The 17,625-nt window shown below is 30.2% G+C and overlaps 1 protein-coding gene across 1 annotated transcript; it reads left to right on the forward strand.

Annotated features, from left to right (window-relative positions):
• The first annotated feature begins 328 nt into the window (after window positions 1-328).
• LOC130449639 (PHD finger protein 19) lies at window positions 329-16,214 on the forward strand. Its single transcript, XM_056787586.1, has 8 exons — window positions 329-604; window positions 1,175-1,604; window positions 3,632-3,795; window positions 4,744-4,916; window positions 5,692-5,887; window positions 9,070-9,962; window positions 10,085-10,362; window positions 12,527-16,214. The coding sequence occupies exons 2-8, from the start codon at window positions 1,211-1,213 to the stop codon at window positions 12,808-12,810; spliced, it is 2,382 nt and encodes a 793-aa protein (XP_056643564.1). The 5' UTR covers window positions 329-604; window positions 1,175-1,210; the 3' UTR covers window positions 12,811-16,214.
• The last annotated feature ends 1,411 nt before the right edge of the window (window positions 16,215-17,625 follow it).

The following is a 17,625-nucleotide window of genomic DNA, read 5'->3' on the forward strand; positions in this document are numbered from 1 at the left end:
GTATAATTTTCTGTGGTTCATAAATTTGATTCATTTTGTCTTGGAAAGGATTCATCGTCTTTTCTTTACTATACTTTACTTTTCATATTTTTAATTATTCTAAATATAGGCACATCATTACAAGTGATATGTCATTGTTAATATTTAAAAGGTTGGTCATTCGAATAATCAGATACTATTTATTAAAGTAAATAGTTCTAGTCTATATATCGTTAATAATGTCAACCATAAATTCAATAAAAGTAAATAATAAAATTTAAAAGTGTAATTAGTGAAGAACGACCAGTGTACGAATTAAACGCTTCCATCATTTGCGCCATCTGTCAACAGCTGATAGAAATTATCAATGTCGTTAATATTCAAAATCCTTAATTTCTTTTTAATTTCATGTAATTAGGATAAATAACACATTAAAATATATAGTAATAATTGACCAGAAGATAATCTACATTCTTCAATGGAGCATATCTTCCAAAAAGTTTATTAAAAATAATATATTTCATCTTGTAATTACTTTGGCGGGTTTTATCCAAACAATAGTTTAATGGCCGCAGAAGTGAAGGTTTCGGATGGAGTACCACTCAGAATATAGACGCTGTCAAAGGTAAATAAACAGTAAATTTAAAATTGTCAATTTCAATTGAAAATGAAGGTATCGATAGCAGAATTTCATTGCGTATGGTTTTATTCAAAATAATTGTGGTTTTGGGTGTGATCTGATAATGTTTGTGTTCCGATAAAATGTGTTTAATCTGCAAACCTTCCGTAATTCTAATTTTTTTTATCAAAAAGCTTGAATAAATGTATTTTAAACTGAATCTGATTTATTGTAGTTACTTTTTTAATTTTTTGTTCGATCAGCTATTCTGTATTATCTTTCGAACGTATAAATCAGTCTGTTCTTAATCTTAATTTCTTATTACCTATTTGGTAATAATCAGAAAATCTCCAGTCCCCTGTTTTGTCGAAGTACTTTTTAAAACTGAATTGTATTTATCTTATTCATTCTTATTGTTCAAAACTTACTAGATTCATTATTTTTTATCATTGAGACAAGAATTAGATAATTTCTAGTGATTATTATTTGCGTTTCCCCATTATATCTTTGATAAATTACTGTATGTATGAATGATGTTTTCTAAATTCTTATAAACATGTCAATTGAAATTTTCAGTTGGTATAGGAGTGTTCCTAGGTTCAAATCCTGAAAATGTCTACAGCTGGTCTTATACAGCATACAGACCTTAAGAAAGAACAAACACCAGTACCAGATAGTACAACATCTGTAGAAATGTCAGAATTTTCAGTAGGTAATGAAGTGCTAGTGAAACAAAAAGATGATAGGTATTATTTTGGAACAGTAGTTCAGGTGAACAATATAAGAGAACAGTGTCTAGTGAAATTTGGTGACAATACTTTCAATTGGTCCAGCTTTAAAGATCTTACAAAATTAAGTACTCCCGAACAGGAAGATCTTTTGTGCGTAGTATGTAAGAAATCTGCCCCTAAGAATAAGCTAGAAATCACTGTTTGTGATCAATGTGGAAGAGGATATCATCAAAAGTGTCATGTACCGGAGATACCTATCAGCTGTCAGAAAGATGGTAAATATGATTTTTACAAATTCCACTTGTTATTCCACATTACAATTATTTATCTTCAATATTTTATGTTATATTAAGGTAAGAGCACCAGTTGCAGATACTTTAGTGAGCATATTTTAATGCAATGCTATTAGGTACTTAGTGACGTCATTAGAAGCTCTGAAGATTTTCATTTCTTTGGATATGCATTTTTTTATTTAAAAGTGAAAAGATCCTATCCTAGATATGGCATGACCAAAGTCAGACATCACCAAATACCAGTGGCAGACAGTCTGTTAATGTAAATGTGAAAATGTAAATAAAATATTATAATTGTAATTATTTAAATAGAAGATTAAAAAAATCATCATTATCAGTTTCTGTCAAATGCAGATTCTACATAGGTACTTGAGCAAAAATTATTTTTCATCTACATCTAATCTTATAATTTTATGTTAAGATGGCCTTTTGCCATAAATTTAATCTATCAACAATTTTTTTTTCCTGGTTTTGGAGGAAACATTAGGGAAGTTCCAATTTTTTTTATATTTTCCATAACATTATTCCCAAAGGATATTGGTATTGGTAAATTGAAGTGGTCAATATTTTCCAATATTTTCTTAGGCATTTGAAATAAAAAAAATATGTTTTCCTAGAATTTTTGTCTACTTTGTGGTACAACATATTCTCCTCACCTATACTTTGATTTCAAGCCCCGCAGTTAAATGGTTGTTACTTTAAAGTCATAGAAAACTAAAAAGAGTATTGAAGAGAGTGAAAGAAATGTTTTATTGTACAAAAATTGATTACAATTTCTAGAGTAAAGCTTGTAAAAAACTAAGAAACAAACATACAAGAAGTATATACAAAAAAACTATAATGAATAACAAAATTACTTTTGAAAATATACATGTGAACATTTTTATATTTAATTATTACATAACATTAGTAATAATTTGTATTAAAAATCAATAACAACGTTAATCCAGTGTGTACCTTGCTCCCAATTAAATATTATTACAATTAGAATAAAAATCGTTTATAGAGTAGAAGGCACTTTCGAGTAAATATACCTTCAAATTATTGCGAAATGTGGGAAAAGTTTTGATTTCAATTGGCAAATAATTGTGCATTTTTTTACATTGTAAAGTATTGTACCAATTGTTTTCTACATTCAATGTAAGATACAAACCATTTTAAAGGATGCCATAATACTCTAATTTGTTCATAATTTCATGACCAACACAATTGAATACCTTAGCGAAATCACAAAAAACCGAAGCAGTAAAAAATTTATTATTAAGTGAGGTATATATTTCATTCAGAACAGAAAACATAATGTCATTGGTGCATTTATTAGGTAGGAAACCAAATTGTTGAGCTTTAAAGATTTTATGTTTAAAAAGAAGAGGCAATAGGTTTTTTATTAGTCTTTCAATTATCTTTGATATGATTGGTAATAATGCAATATGTTATTTTTTCGCTACCCTTGTGCAGGGGAACAATTATATCTGTATTTAGACAACTAGCCCCTTTTCAAAAGATTCGTTGGTTCAAGAATATAAAACATTCAATGTGAATGCAAAGTATATTTTTTGAGCTATTGGATCAGTCTCGGAATGTTGAAAAGATTAATTTCTAAAAAATTAATTTGCAGTACTTCTCTATGAGGAGTTACTTCAATTTGAATGTTAAATAATATTACAGATGCTTTATAATATCATATTTGATTATATTTCATAACGTTTATTGAAAATACTTCACAATTAACTATGATTTCCCATTCCTAAGTGTTTTTAGTATCTGACAGTTGAAAAATCACATAATTTGTTAAGGAATCTTTTAAAAACAACTGAACATATAATTATACGTTTTCAAAATTCAAAAGATAATTTTTGATGTCAGTTGAAAAACATAGTTTGCAGTTGTTATGTAGGAATTAATAATTGGAATTTATAAACAAAAATGAAACTAATTAGAATACAATTAAACATTTACATCAAAATAATTGTTAAGTGAGCCATTTTTAAATCTGTATTAATTTCTAGGTGCAATTTGGATGTGCAAAAGATGTATTGAGAGTGATCCACTTAGACTGAAAAAAATTGATTCTAAACACCAAAGGAGGGATTCCTTAAGGAGTGTATCTAGTTCCAGTAATCAAGAAAATCAGTCAATTCCTACATCTACTATAAAAGTATTACCATATGATGTAAGTATTTATTTTTATCATTAAATAGTTGTATGACACAATTAACTTACCCGCTGCTGAAATTCATACTGAACAGACTGTTTAGCTTATACTTCTCATATAGACCTCTTTGATCTTAAGAAGACCAGGAGCCTATTTAAAATTTTCCTCTAAATAATAATTTTTGATTTAGCTTTTCTAAGGTTCTATCTTTCACATTTTTTGTTCAAAATGATTATTCCTCCAATCAAAAAAGCAAAGCTCTCTACATATTCGTATTGAAGAAGAACAATCAATATTTTGTATTAGAAACATATATTTATGAGAAAAAATACAGTCCATATTAATGTTTCTGCTTTGTCTCCACATATGTATTTGTGATTTTTAAGTTTTCTTTGAAACACATGAAGCAATCTTTGGAAATTTTCTTTTTCCATTTGTTTTTGTTGAATATTCTCTCGTCTGGTTTTTATCTACGCCATTTCTTTGTGACACTTATGTTCTAAGAGCAATTGTTTTTTCATAAAGATCACTGCTTATATTTATCCACTAGTGGCTGCTTAATGTGAATAGATAGAATATAGAAATGTGAATTTCTATATTGCCATAACATGCCTTTTCGATCCTATTTTTTTGCTTTTCAGCTCATATAGACCTCTTTGATCTTAAGGAAGAGCAGGAGCCTATTTAAAAATTTCCACTAATTAATCAACTTTGATTTAGCTTTCCTTAGGTTCTTTCTTTCGCATTTTTTGTTCAAAATGATTATTCCTCCAGCCAAAAAAGTAAAGCTCTTAGAAAATCTTCAAAAATTAAGACAACATACTCCACAACACTTCTATTACCCTATGGGCTAGATTGTCAGTCCAATAAAGACATTAATATCAAAAATTATCGCTAAATTAAAACCATATTTTTATGTGTTATTTTTTTAATGTTAATTATTGATTGCCTTATTTTTTTTTTCAGTTAAACTCTTTAAACTGGGATACATATCATAGAGTAAATAGCGAACAAATATATTGTTACTGTGGTGGAAATGGGGAGTGGTACAAACAAATGCTTCAATGTGGAAGGTGTAGACAGTGGTTTCACGAAAAATGTTTAGATTTTCTGCAATATCCTTTATATTGTGGTGATAGGTAAGTACTAAGATTTATATAAGTATTCAAAATTATGGTTATGGGCTCCCCAATCCATTTATGAAGATTTAAATTATGCTATATAACATTGTCTAGTCTAAGGCACTGTCAGAAACTTCGTGCCAAATTTCCAGACATTTTTAGAACTCTTTGATTTGAAATGAATGCAATTAGAAATGTAAAAAAGAACAGGAAATATTCTCAGTTCAGTTCAGGTATTATAGCACGAAGCAGCAAGCATTATTACGAACTAGCTTATACATGTTGTTCCGATGGAGACTTTCCCACCCTTGAAATACACAGATAAGAAAAACCTATTTCAAAGTATTAATTAGAGATTTTAGTAAATGAGCTAAAGTAAAAAAAAGTCAAGTGGTTGGAACATGTATGGTGAGAAGGAACAATATCAACAGCATACATTATGATGCAGTGGGATCCCAGTGGTAGGCCTAGGACAAAATGGTTAAAAGAGGTGGAAGATGACCTAAGCAAAGTATGAGTTAAAAACTGGCAGAAAGACATAAAATAGGAAATTATTGCAGAAAATAAGTGAGAAAGTGTAGAAATGGATTATAGATCCACCCCAACAAGAGGATCTAGAGAGCATGTTTGCGGCACAACCCCGTGAGGGGTGTTAAGCCATTATTATTATTATTAACCTTTAACTTATTAATAATATTTATATTTGAATAAATAGTTTGGAAATTTGAAAATTAATTTAATGATTGTTACTAATTAGAGGTTTCAAGGTTCTTATAAATTTTCATTGTTACAGGTTTTACGTATTTGTTTGTTCAATATGCAACCACGGCCAGGATTTTATAAGAAGATTAGAAATGAAGTGGGTCGACTTGGTGCATTTAATGCTGTTCAATTTGACTGCTTATAATTCCAAAAAGTATTATGATTTAGATTCAGTTGTTGTTCCTTATATAAATGATAACTGGCATGCTTTGCAGCTACCACCAAAGGTAAATATAAAATAATTGTTATATATTATTATATAATTATAATTCTTTAAATGATGATTTATTGTGAAAAATTTATCATAGTCTTTAATAGCAAGTTATTAATAATTTATCAATAAATACCAATAGGTAATTAGACCAATAATGAACATGATAAAAATGTATGACTTATGCAATATATTATCTAATCTACAGGAATGAACTAATTCATAAATATTTTTTTTCTCATGTTGAAAACCTTCATGTTTAGGTTGATGAATGTTTTATAAATATCTTGCTATTCATTTATTCTTAACACTACAATACAAGCCTCGTATCTAACATATACATAGGTCGAGTTTTATTAAACAAGATAGTGACTCATTATCCATAAACGACATTAAACTGGTGGTTGGTATTTTAATAGGTCACTACTCCATCAAATGCTACCTTACGATGATAGGCATGGCATAGAATGACAACTGCAGATTCTGCTAACAAGCTATAGAAACAGCAGAGCAGCTACTCTGTTAATGTCCTGTCCATTTCATCAAAAGACTCGGGTATCTTGAAGAAATAGTGCCCCACTTGACATCATTAAAGGCCTTAGAGAAGGATCAGGAGCTTTGACTTGAATCTTTTGATGTCATTAGGCAATCTGTGAAGCTTGTGTTTGAACCACGCTACTGTGAGTGCTGGACATGGTCTGTAGTTTCCTCCTTGCACCAGTGGCACTCCGGATCATCCGTACTATCCATAAAGATGACGAGATTTCGCGCCTATTCAATCGAATAAGTTGTTTAGTAAGAGGGCCATCACTTGTCTCATGCCAGGTATCTCTATCCATCTCCACCGAACTTCCTTTGGGAGTAGTCTACAATATTTTGGAAGCAGAACAATGAGGTATCGAACGAAATATCGTTGTAGAGTGGCTGAAAAGCCAAATTATTCACAATCTAGTAATAGATGCTTATTTTCACCACTCCTATTTATTCAGTAAAGGTCTGGATTTATTTTATCCTTAAGGAAAGGACTTTGAAAGAAATGTGGTTAACGACCTTGTTTCTTATTTTTGTTGATCTAGTTCTAATGTTTAGAACTGAAATATGTTACTGGAATTAATTATTGTCAATTTTATACGAATTATTTTGTTTCTGAAATTGTTAATTCTTATTCCATAGAAAATGTTGGGCTCCATAGGATTAATGTTGAATTCCTTGGTTCTAAAAGAGTTTATTTCATACAGTATAATGTAGATTCAGATAATACATATGTGAAATGGAGTGTTAAGGACTATTTGATTTGCAAAATATGCCTTGTTGCTAAGTTGTATTCTTTAATTTTAGTACTTGAATTGCTAGCGTTGTTCACACTTTGATTTTTCCAGATCTTCGACTCATCTTCTTGTTTCACTTGCTAAAATCAAGTATTCTGTCTTGATTTTGTTTATAGTCACTCTCGATAATTTCCTCTTTTCTTATATTTCATTCAGGCTCTAATTTATTAGTAATATGGAGGGTAGATCATCAATATAAGGCCGACCACCCACGATACATCTGTTTTAAAATAAATGTTGCAAATCAGTTGATCTTGCAAAGGTTTGGCGACCTCGGCAACGTATAACAGCGTTGCAGGTGTTGTTTCATTTGATTATCATATGTTTATTTTGTTTTTTTCAATATGAGTCATCAAGAACTAACCTCAAATTTGAGGAAGAAGTGGAAAAACAGCTTTTTAACGACATTAGATAAAAAGCTATAAACGTTCTATCTGTCTGAAACAGTTCGTGCGCTGCTACGAGTTCACGTTTTGGCTTGAGTATGGATGGATCCAATATTATCTCTGTACCCTGCGTTATCTGCGGAACTGATAATAATCAATGACTGAATTCCTCACTTGAGTCTGAATATATTGAAAAATTACGTTTCACTGCTGCACGAACTGATTTAATATTGATTACTAGACATATCAGTGTGTGCTCAAAAATTTTATTTTGACTTCAAAACTGTTGCAAGATCAACAGGTTTGCAATCTTTGAAAACAGTTGCATCATTGGCAGCCGGCCTAAATCTTTAAAATTGGGTTTTAATTTGGCATTTTGGATGACCATGGCAAAACCATGTTAATTTTATCGATTTTATAAACTTTCCTATGTCCTCACCAATGAGTTTGTTGTTAAATGTAGAGTTGTACTTTAATGTGTTCATAAATTCTTATAATCATTTTCCTTTAAATCCTCTAATTATTTCTTTGTATTTATTGTTAAGGTCCAACTTCTACTCCCATTTTCAGGATGTGTCATCTGTTATTAAAATTATCTTAAGGAGTACTCGATTTGCAAACAATGTAATATTTTTAAGTTGTATTAGTCTTACCTGTCTTCTTAACAAACTTACCTAGATTTCATTTCCGGTCTCTCCCAATGTTTTCTCTTTTCTCCTATTTTATTCAGTTTGTATACTAAACACACTGTTTACACTACCACTACACCAATACTCACTACACTGTATGACGCGCGTTTTGATGACCAAGTTTTCATCTTCAGACAAGGAAGGTATTATGGCAATTTCATCAGCATAAACACATAGTGTGGTGTACAAAGGAATCTTTATTATTATTGTTTGAAAATAGTAGGCGGTTAAAAAAAAAACGATGAAACTATTGTTTTATAAATTTAAACATGAAAGTTTTTCAGAATACTGATCACACTTTGTCTGTTCTTGAAAATGTTTGTATTTGCAACAGGCACTGTCTCTTCTTCTAATGCTAATTCTATATAGTATATATATATATATATATATATATATATAGTATATATATATATATATATATATATATATATATATATATATATATATATATATATATATATACGATTTGTCAAAAAGTTCTTCCAGAGCAACTTGCAGTTTCTTTCCTTAGATAGTTTTCTTGAATGCCCTCTTAACTGCTGATTTGTATTAACATGGAAAATGTGCAAATCGCAGGTGTAGATATATGCAAGAACTTTATAGGTTTCTATTAAGTCTCCTCTAAAGCTTTGGTAAATGTTTTTAATATGAAATTATTGAAAAGAGTGTTTTTGATGGGGTGTCAACTTGTCTTCTTTTCACTTCCATCATATAATAGTTGATCTACAATTTTATAAATAATTTAATAATAAACTAACTACATTTACTAATATATTACTAATATTTTGTTTACAGATAGCAATTGTGAGTAAGTCTGAAAGAAGAGAGAATATAATGTCTGTATTAACAAATAATCGAAACCGATTCAAATGTGGTCGCGAAATTAAAAAACGCACTACAATATGGGGCCTCCGCGTTCGCTTACCGCCTCCTGCTCCTTGCGTGACACTCCCACCTACTGGACTAGTAACAGAGGACGATCTTCGTGAATTATGGCAGGGTAACCGTAGACTACAATTTTTACCTGCAGAGAAGAATATTGTTTCTAAAAGGATAGTCGTTACTGATTCTCATATGAAAAACGTCATGATGGGTGTATCATATCAACAGAACTCCGGTAATTCCGAATCAGAATCTCCCTGTCCGAGTCCGGAAACTGTTCAAGAAGAATCAGCTGCAGAACCTACTGTAACTTTAGTACAAAAAAATAAGTATCTCGGCGCTGGGTGCGCTAAAAAGACCGTACCTTTTAAAAAGATGAGCTTACAAAGACGAAAGAAACTTCTAGCCATGTCTACTAGAGAACGAGAAAGAATTCTTAAGAGACCTAAAAGGAAAGTAAATACCAACAGTAAATTAGACAATAAAAACAACGAGACTTTACCTCCAACGCCTCCTACATCAGTAAGTGCCCCGCCTACTCCCCCTGCTTCGAATTCAACATCCCTCACATCGGATTTGAGCAACGATTTCTCCGAATGTTCCAACAACCAGAAGGTTATTAACAATTCAAAGAAGGGCCACACCTTAGAATTAAATTCTGAATTAATTACACCTTGCGATACTTCAGGAGATGAAACTAGTTCAAAGAGTACTTTGGATACAATAATACCTCCTCCGAAGGACTTTGAAGGAAAAAACAATCCTTTTTTGGCATTTCTGAGGGGTACTACAGACGAAGGAAAAAAGTAAGTACTTTCTTTACAGTAATTTGTAAATTTTGAGTGCCAATTCATTAATAAAATGTATTATCAATTCCAACCTAGTTATATTTGTAGTATAGAATAATTTGTTAATTTTCGTAATTTAGGAAAAAAGAGATAACCCTCCCACTTCCATTGACAGCTGTGATACCAGGCAAACCAATATTGCGTCCAATGAAACGTCAGTTGAGCGAGAAAGATATCATCATTGGTCCCAACGGACAAATTAAGAGGAAACGTTTCAGGCGAACTCGTAATCCTAATGCAGTATATACTAGTAATGGCCAAACTGCTAGTAAAACTGCAGCAGTTGTGCCTGCTAGGCCGGATACCAAAGAATGGCCTCATCGGAGTAGTACTTCAAGTAATAATGGGTCTAATATAGGTAAGTGTGTTTGTTACTCGTTTTTTTTAAATATTCATTTCATTTAGCTTTTTAAAAAGATACTTCTTAAAATACTTGAACTTGTTATTAAAGAAAAAATAGTAATTCCTTTGCATCAGTTTGGCTTTAGTGAAAAGCATGCTGCAGTAAACCAAGTACATAGATCAACTGATCAATTGGTAAAAGCACTAAAACAAAATATTTTGTTTGACATTTGATAAAATCTGGCATCATGGATTCGAAGATAACATTCTATCTAAACAATATGGCTTACTGCTAAAATCCTACATCAGCAAAAAAATGTTTTGTATTTGATGCAAAGATCAATATTCAGAGTTAGACTGGTGTACCAAAAGGCAGTATTCTGTCCATACCTTTGATATGCCAGTAGCTACATTAGCAGACAACACATGTATAGTGGCATTTGGTAAAAATGACCAAGAGGTTAATGAAATACTCCAAGAGGCATTTGATGAAGTCAATGCTTGGACCACAGGGACATAAAAATTGAAATGGTAGCAAACGGGTCTAAATATTTTGTATGAAGAATGGCGCTTCATAAAGTGGGATAGTGGGAAGATTATAAAGAGTTAAACCTTTCGACTGAGTAGTGGTGAAAAAGCAGAGCAAAGTGTGTGTTGTGTAACAGCCAAGACAGTACAAAAATGAGAAAACCCTAGTGGTTCAAATTCCGTAAAACACTACAGTTTTTAAGATTCTAATAGAATAATATTTCTAATTAATATTATCTCTAGATTAGTTGTACTTAAATTGAAAAAAAATTATTTAACAATTTATCCTAAGGCAAAAGCTATTGATATGATATGCATAGACATAGTACCAGGCCAGATTAAATACTGTTAACCTTAAACTGAAGTTTAAAATAGCTGCAGACCGCCATTTCTTTGGCTGATTTAACTGGAATGCCTCACTAAAACGCTATTGGGAATACCATGATGTGCAGGTGGGGTAAACACTTAAGATCAATTTGAATGCACCAGCTTTTTAAGAAAACAAAATTTACAAATAAAGAAAAAGGTTAAAAAGTTGTCATTTTTACTGCTCCTGTATTCATTTATCAATGGCGTTTCAAAATTTTTTCTATAATATATCAGAATTAAAAAACAGAACTATGAAAAGATTTTCAAAAGTATACAGGAGGCAACTTAATCAAATAGCTTAATGACTTGAATGATTACTTATGTTTAAGTAATTATTCAACCTCTTGTTTGATCAAAGTTTTTCTTTTTTTTTTTCAATTGAGGTGTTAAAATTAAAATTTGCTTACCTTGATTCATTTAACAGAATAATTTTGAATGAATAAGATAAATATTTCAAATTATGTTATTTAAACACCAAAATATTTGGTCAGTTTTTCATTATATGTAGTAAGATTTTTCATGAAAATGCTTGTCATAACTGGAAATGAAACTAACCTATTAGGAAAATTTGTACAAAAATACTAATGTAAAAGGAATAACTCACTGCTATGTGAACAGAAAAAAAAATTGAATGTGTCAAAAAATAGGGGGAAAGTGTCCTTTTGAAATAAAGTCACTACTGTTAATAATCAATATATTCACAAAGTTTGTATATAATTTGGAATATCATTTAACAGCTACTGGAGGGCAGTATCAAGTGGTCTTTATTACTGCTTCAGATTGAAACTATCTAATATTGGTATATACAGCCCCTATTAAGGATATCCGTACGTTTTCTTGGGAAGTGAGGTCAAGAAAAGTGTTAGTAAATGACGATTGTAACCACTGACAGTTTTTTCAAAGAAAAAGTAGCTAAAACTTCCAATAATACAATTCATGTTTAATTTCATCTGGCAGTCATAAACAAATGAAAAAAAGGGACATTTAGGGACCTAAAATAAAAAAGGACTTCTAGGGACCTCACTAAAAGTCCTGTATTCGTTGCTCTCAATTCGAGTTCACTGGAAACTTTGATTTCATAGAATCACTTTCTGCTACTATATTTTTGGAAAATAGTTAACATACCTTTATATTTATTGTAAAAATTAGCTCCTATTTACTTGAAATTCTACAAAATTTATTTTCTACCCAAGTTTATGCTTGCTAAAAATGGCCAAATTTATCGATTGTATTTTAAAAATCAAGTGTGATGATATTTATATATATTTTTTCTTTTTCAAAAGGTTGTATGGATTATACATTGAACGGCCGCCGTCTTCGTCAGAGGCCGGAAAAACCGCAGGAAAAGGACAAGGCATCGAATCCACCAACTCCAAAACCGAGTCCTGTGAAACAAGAACCCGATATCAATTTGGATGATTTAAAAAGTTCAGTTAACATCTATTTCGGTGCAGCTAATCGTATAGCAGCCGGAGAGCGTTTTGCTATTAAAGCTAAACGTGTAGGACCAAATGGCAAAATGGATTATCTAATAGAATGGGAAGGGCCCAGCAACGGAATGACTTGATTGCTTGTCATTTGTATTTTTCAAAGTGCGATTGTTTTGGCTGTTATTAAAAAAATCCCTACGACATTGTTATCCACCACATTTTACACCAAACACAATAGTATTAGATTCAATTGTATGGTCATACCGATTAGTTTGGTTTGGCGGATGATAATAATTGTAGGATGAGTGAGTCTACTGCTCAAAAACGTACAAAATTTTTATTCTTGATGCTTTTCGGGGTTAGTACTTCTAATTACCGTAGTAAGAAATAAAAATAAATTTGCTGTTCCTCACGAATTTTGTTATTTGTGAGGTTCTGTAGATCTGAGGAATTTTTAAATGTCAAAATTAGGTATAGTAATAAAGCTTCGTTGAGAATTTTTTTTTCAATAAATTAATAATTTTAGCATTTTGTTTTATCTAGTCATTTGTATACAAAATATCGAGTACGGTATTCAAAACATATGTAGATCTATAGAGCCTCTATAATGATAAAAACGCATTCAAAAAGTGGCTTTAAACAAAAATGGATAAAACTAATTTTTCTATAACTACTGAACAGGTAATGATATTAATGAATACTTTTATACTTTTACATTTCTAATACTGCCAAAACTTGAATCGAGAGTCACTGCCATTTATTGTTGATAATTTTTTAAAGGTACGACGACGTTTTTTTTCTCGATATTATGAATGTTACGAGGCATAATTGTTCACCTTCTTTGATATCTGGTGGAATATATATATATATATATATATATATATATATATATATATATATATATATATATATATATATATATATATATATATTTCAACTTTTATCACGATATTCCTGGCAACTAAATTCGAACTTCCGATTTGTACTGAACACACTGTTTACTGTAACTACATCATCATATCCGGTTCAAAGAACCAGACAGTGTTTGTTTAGAGGTAGTGTGAAGTAATGGTTCCAAAAATTCAAATTTAATTTCTTAACATTCTTGTAGTAATTTTTTCCATATTATTTTTTGATTTTTCTTGCTTCTCCATATTCTATCTTGGCATTTATCTAATTTGTATTGTTTCGTATATCGTAGGTTTTGTCTAAGTCCCTAATTTGACTGAATATGATAAAATCAATATCAATTGAAAATGGTTGTCATTGAACGCTCCTTTCTTTATTATATATTCCACCTAATATTAAAAAGTAAAATATCGACCGGACCTATATATAGAAATTTATTGTATATCTTCATCACTTAGTCAATTATTACTCAATTTATTCTTTTTCTTAATTAATTATATGCCAACATTTAGTTAAATCAGATTTCATGTTATTCACCATGTATTATTCCTTTTATCTGTTTGCATTTTGTAAATTCCTGTTCTTTTTCTCCATTTGTCACTTATTTTCAGAGCGAATACTTGATCATTCACACATCGTGAAAATTTTCCATCCTTTATCGTATAACTTGAAATTTACCTATCGTGTTTCCCATTTTCAGACTCATATGTTAGAACTGGAACCATGCATCCATGAAAAATTTGATCCTTAGTCCTTTAAAATTTATATAAAGTTGTTTTATTAAAAATGTGATTAATAAATAATTGACTAAGTAATAAAACAAGTTTTTGAGTAATTTAGATATCAGATTACAAAATACTATTTTTATTTATACATATTTTTCAAATTTCTATTATATTTGGTGAAATATTACTTTAAATGGTCCAAAACGACTCGGTTGACAGTGAAAAAAAATTCAGCTCTAAAATATTTCGTTTACAAGTATGAATGCACTATACTTTATTTAATTTATTTAAATAAATCTTAAATTAAATTGTTGATTCATTGTTTGCTGTACATAAATGTATCAAGAGCATTTTATATTTGCTTGATATATCGAGTGTTCTCAAAAAAATTAAAACGCTCATTTTAATAAACATTTTTCTGTTTGAATCTTGTTCAATGTCTATAATCATTCCTATTGAGTATCTTCTAAGTATTTTGTGATGAATTTTTACATCATAGACACAAATCTAATCATCAACATATTCTAAACGAAAGTACATCCATCAGAGGTCGAGATGGTTTGGCCACATTCAAGTAATGGAGGATAATGGGTGCCTAAAAGAATCATAAATGTCAAAATATACAGCAGTAGTAGTAAAAGAGGCAGTTCACGAAGACTTATAAATAATGAATGTGAAAAGATGAGGAACGTTGGTGAAGAAAAGACCAGTTTGGAGGCGATTTGTCAATGAGGCCAAGGATCACAACAAACTGTAGTGCCAGTTGGTAAGGTAGATCCATCAAACAAGACCACTATATGATTCAGATATGTCTCTATATCTTACATTTGTTCAAGATTATTTTGATATAGGTATGGTGATACCAAAAGGATAAGAAATATTTAATTTCCTTAAATTTTAGTAGAACACTCGGTATATTAAATTTACTTGTAGCTTATTTGCTAACCTTTGTAAATATTAACATTCGTATTTTGTATTGGGGGGTATATTTTTTTGTTTCATTTGTTATGATCTGTGATGTTTAAAAATGTAAAAGAAAATAGCAAATTATTTATTATAGCAGAAAATTGGGTATGCTGAAACTTGTTACATGATCAAATACAGGGTGTTTTTTTCAAATTTCAGCAACATGGGTCACATGGGTAAATATAAATATTTATTGTAAACTTACTAATAACAATTTATTTATATATATTCGAATTTTTTTTGATAAATATAAAATATCTTATTTCTCTGTTCGTCCCATCCTAAGCATTAAAAAATAAATCTAATAGAATTATCAGTGAATCAAACAAGATGAAAATGTTGAAAAGCGATTTAAGTCAATAAATAATTTAAATCAACTACTCCCAATTGGTTCTTTATTATTTAACACATACTTTAAATTGCTTTATGTCACTTTTGTTAAATCTATTCTGATAAAATTAGCCATAAAAGAAGTTTTAACACACCCTGTATATCACGCAGGGCACAAGTACTTGCTGTTTGTATTAAATTTATTTCAGAATTCCAAGTTATCCCCTATTTGTTGTGGGCGATATTATTGGATGTTCAGAGAAATGTATAGAAAACTGAAAAAGTTCTAAAAAAATGTCCCAAATGATAATTTAAATTTATTGATTGTACAAATTTAGCAAATATTTCTGTTTTTTCTTAATTAAATGAACTAGCTTAAATGAGACTGAAGATCTTTAAACAATTTATCAATATGTAATATTAGCTACACTGTTTAGTTTGACATCCCCTATGTAGATTGTTTTTTTTTGTATATATACTTATTTTATAGTTGTAGAGCAAATTGTAACTATTTGAAAAAAAACAAACACATATTTCTGAAAAGCATACATATTTGGATATGGATATTGTATTTTTATTAAAATTTGATTTAATTAAAGCAAACAATATAACTAATTTAGTTTGATTGAAAAGTGACATTTGAACTACTGTAACCTTATCCTAATCAAATAACTGAGTTGTCTATTAAATCAAGTAAAGTTTCATATCTATCTCATTGACACATGGTAAATATATTAACTACAACACTATTATATAGTAAGACCCCGTTTTAAGTGGGGGATATGTTCCATCAAAGTAGAGCCTAATACAAAACAGCACAAAACGAGGCTATCTTGACATGTAAATAATAGGGTTAGGGGAAGATGGATGGAAAATTGGTTAGGTATTAAATTTAATGTTTTTTTTAATAAAAATAAAACCAAACATTTATTTCTCACATAAATGAAAACAATGTAAACGAATATACACCTATAACACCCCGGTTTGTTTTTGAACTTCTGTGGACTTTTGGACTTCTTTGGATCACATTTTCAACAAATTGGTCCATAATTTCAGTTATAGTGGTCAAACTGTTTTTTACAAACACCATTGAAAGTTCTTTTTACTCTTCTTCGAAATTACTACTATCAATATTTTTGTTTTCTTTTTTGCTTAGTTAATTCATTGAGGCTCATCCTTAGAAAGACTAGCTGCTGTTTCTTGAACTATTTCTTCGACGTCTTCCACATTTACTTCATCTAAACCAGTTTGTTTCGCTAATTCCACTATTTCATCCATATCGACTGAGTGTCCAATGTCTTCGTTCTTTGATCCTTCTGTTACTTCATTCCAAGAAAGGTTTATGTTTTCTACAGTATTCATGATATTGTAGTTTTTCCAAAATTCTCTCAACTGTACATTTCTAAAGCCTCCTGATACTGAGACTTGCGGGTAAATAGAGTCTCCTGGATTTTTGTCCATTATAGTGGCTTTTAATTTACCTATAAATTCAATCACTTTATTTCGTTTTTCTGCAATTTCTTTAATATCAATTCTTAACATTGTAGTACATGCAATAGTATGCGGTCGTTTGAAAATAATTTTTTGGCACACTCTGTAGGTGGATCCATCTATTGTGTACATCCTGTATTCTGCTGCTAATTGGTGCTTTTGATCCCTTCACTCTGCTTTATACTTTTGCGAGTTTGTCTGGTGTTCGAAAAACCCTTTTTTCTTGCAGCAATAATGATTTGGTTGGAAGGTTTCGTACATTTATGTTGGTCCGTCATGTTTACATGGTCTCTCAAAATTGTCTAAATTGGAAAAAGGATCCAAATAACTAAGGTAACTAACTTCTTAATTAATGACCTACTTCAATTACTTTGTTTTTGTCTTTTTGTAACATTTCTACATCTCTTTCTGCTACCATTATTAGCATTACTGACTAAAACTCCTTCAAATTCCATAACTTACCACTCAAAAAATTAATATTTCACTAAATCCGCTAGAAAACAAGTGAAAAACATACATGTGTGGACATCT

This window comes from Diorhabda sublineata, chromosome 10 (genome assembly GCF_026230105.1).
Source record: "Diorhabda sublineata isolate icDioSubl1.1 chromosome 10, icDioSubl1.1, whole genome shotgun sequence".
Classification (NCBI taxonomy): Eukaryota; Metazoa; Arthropoda; class Insecta; order Coleoptera; family Chrysomelidae; genus Diorhabda; species Diorhabda sublineata.

Bases quoted from the DNA above. Each gene is read 5' to 3' on its own strand.
- LOC130449639 (XM_056787586.1), top strand. From the start codon at position 1,211: ATGTCTACAGCTGGTCTTATACAGCATACAGACCTTAAGAAAGAACAA. The intron at 4,917-5,691 runs GTAAGTACTAAG...TCATTGTTACAG, and splicing joins CCTTTATATTGTGGTGATAG to GTTTTACGTATTTGTTTGTT. The intron at 5,888-9,069 runs GTAAATATAAAA...TTTTGTTTACAG, and splicing joins CTTTGCAGCTACCACCAAAG to ATAGCAATTGTGAGTAAGTC.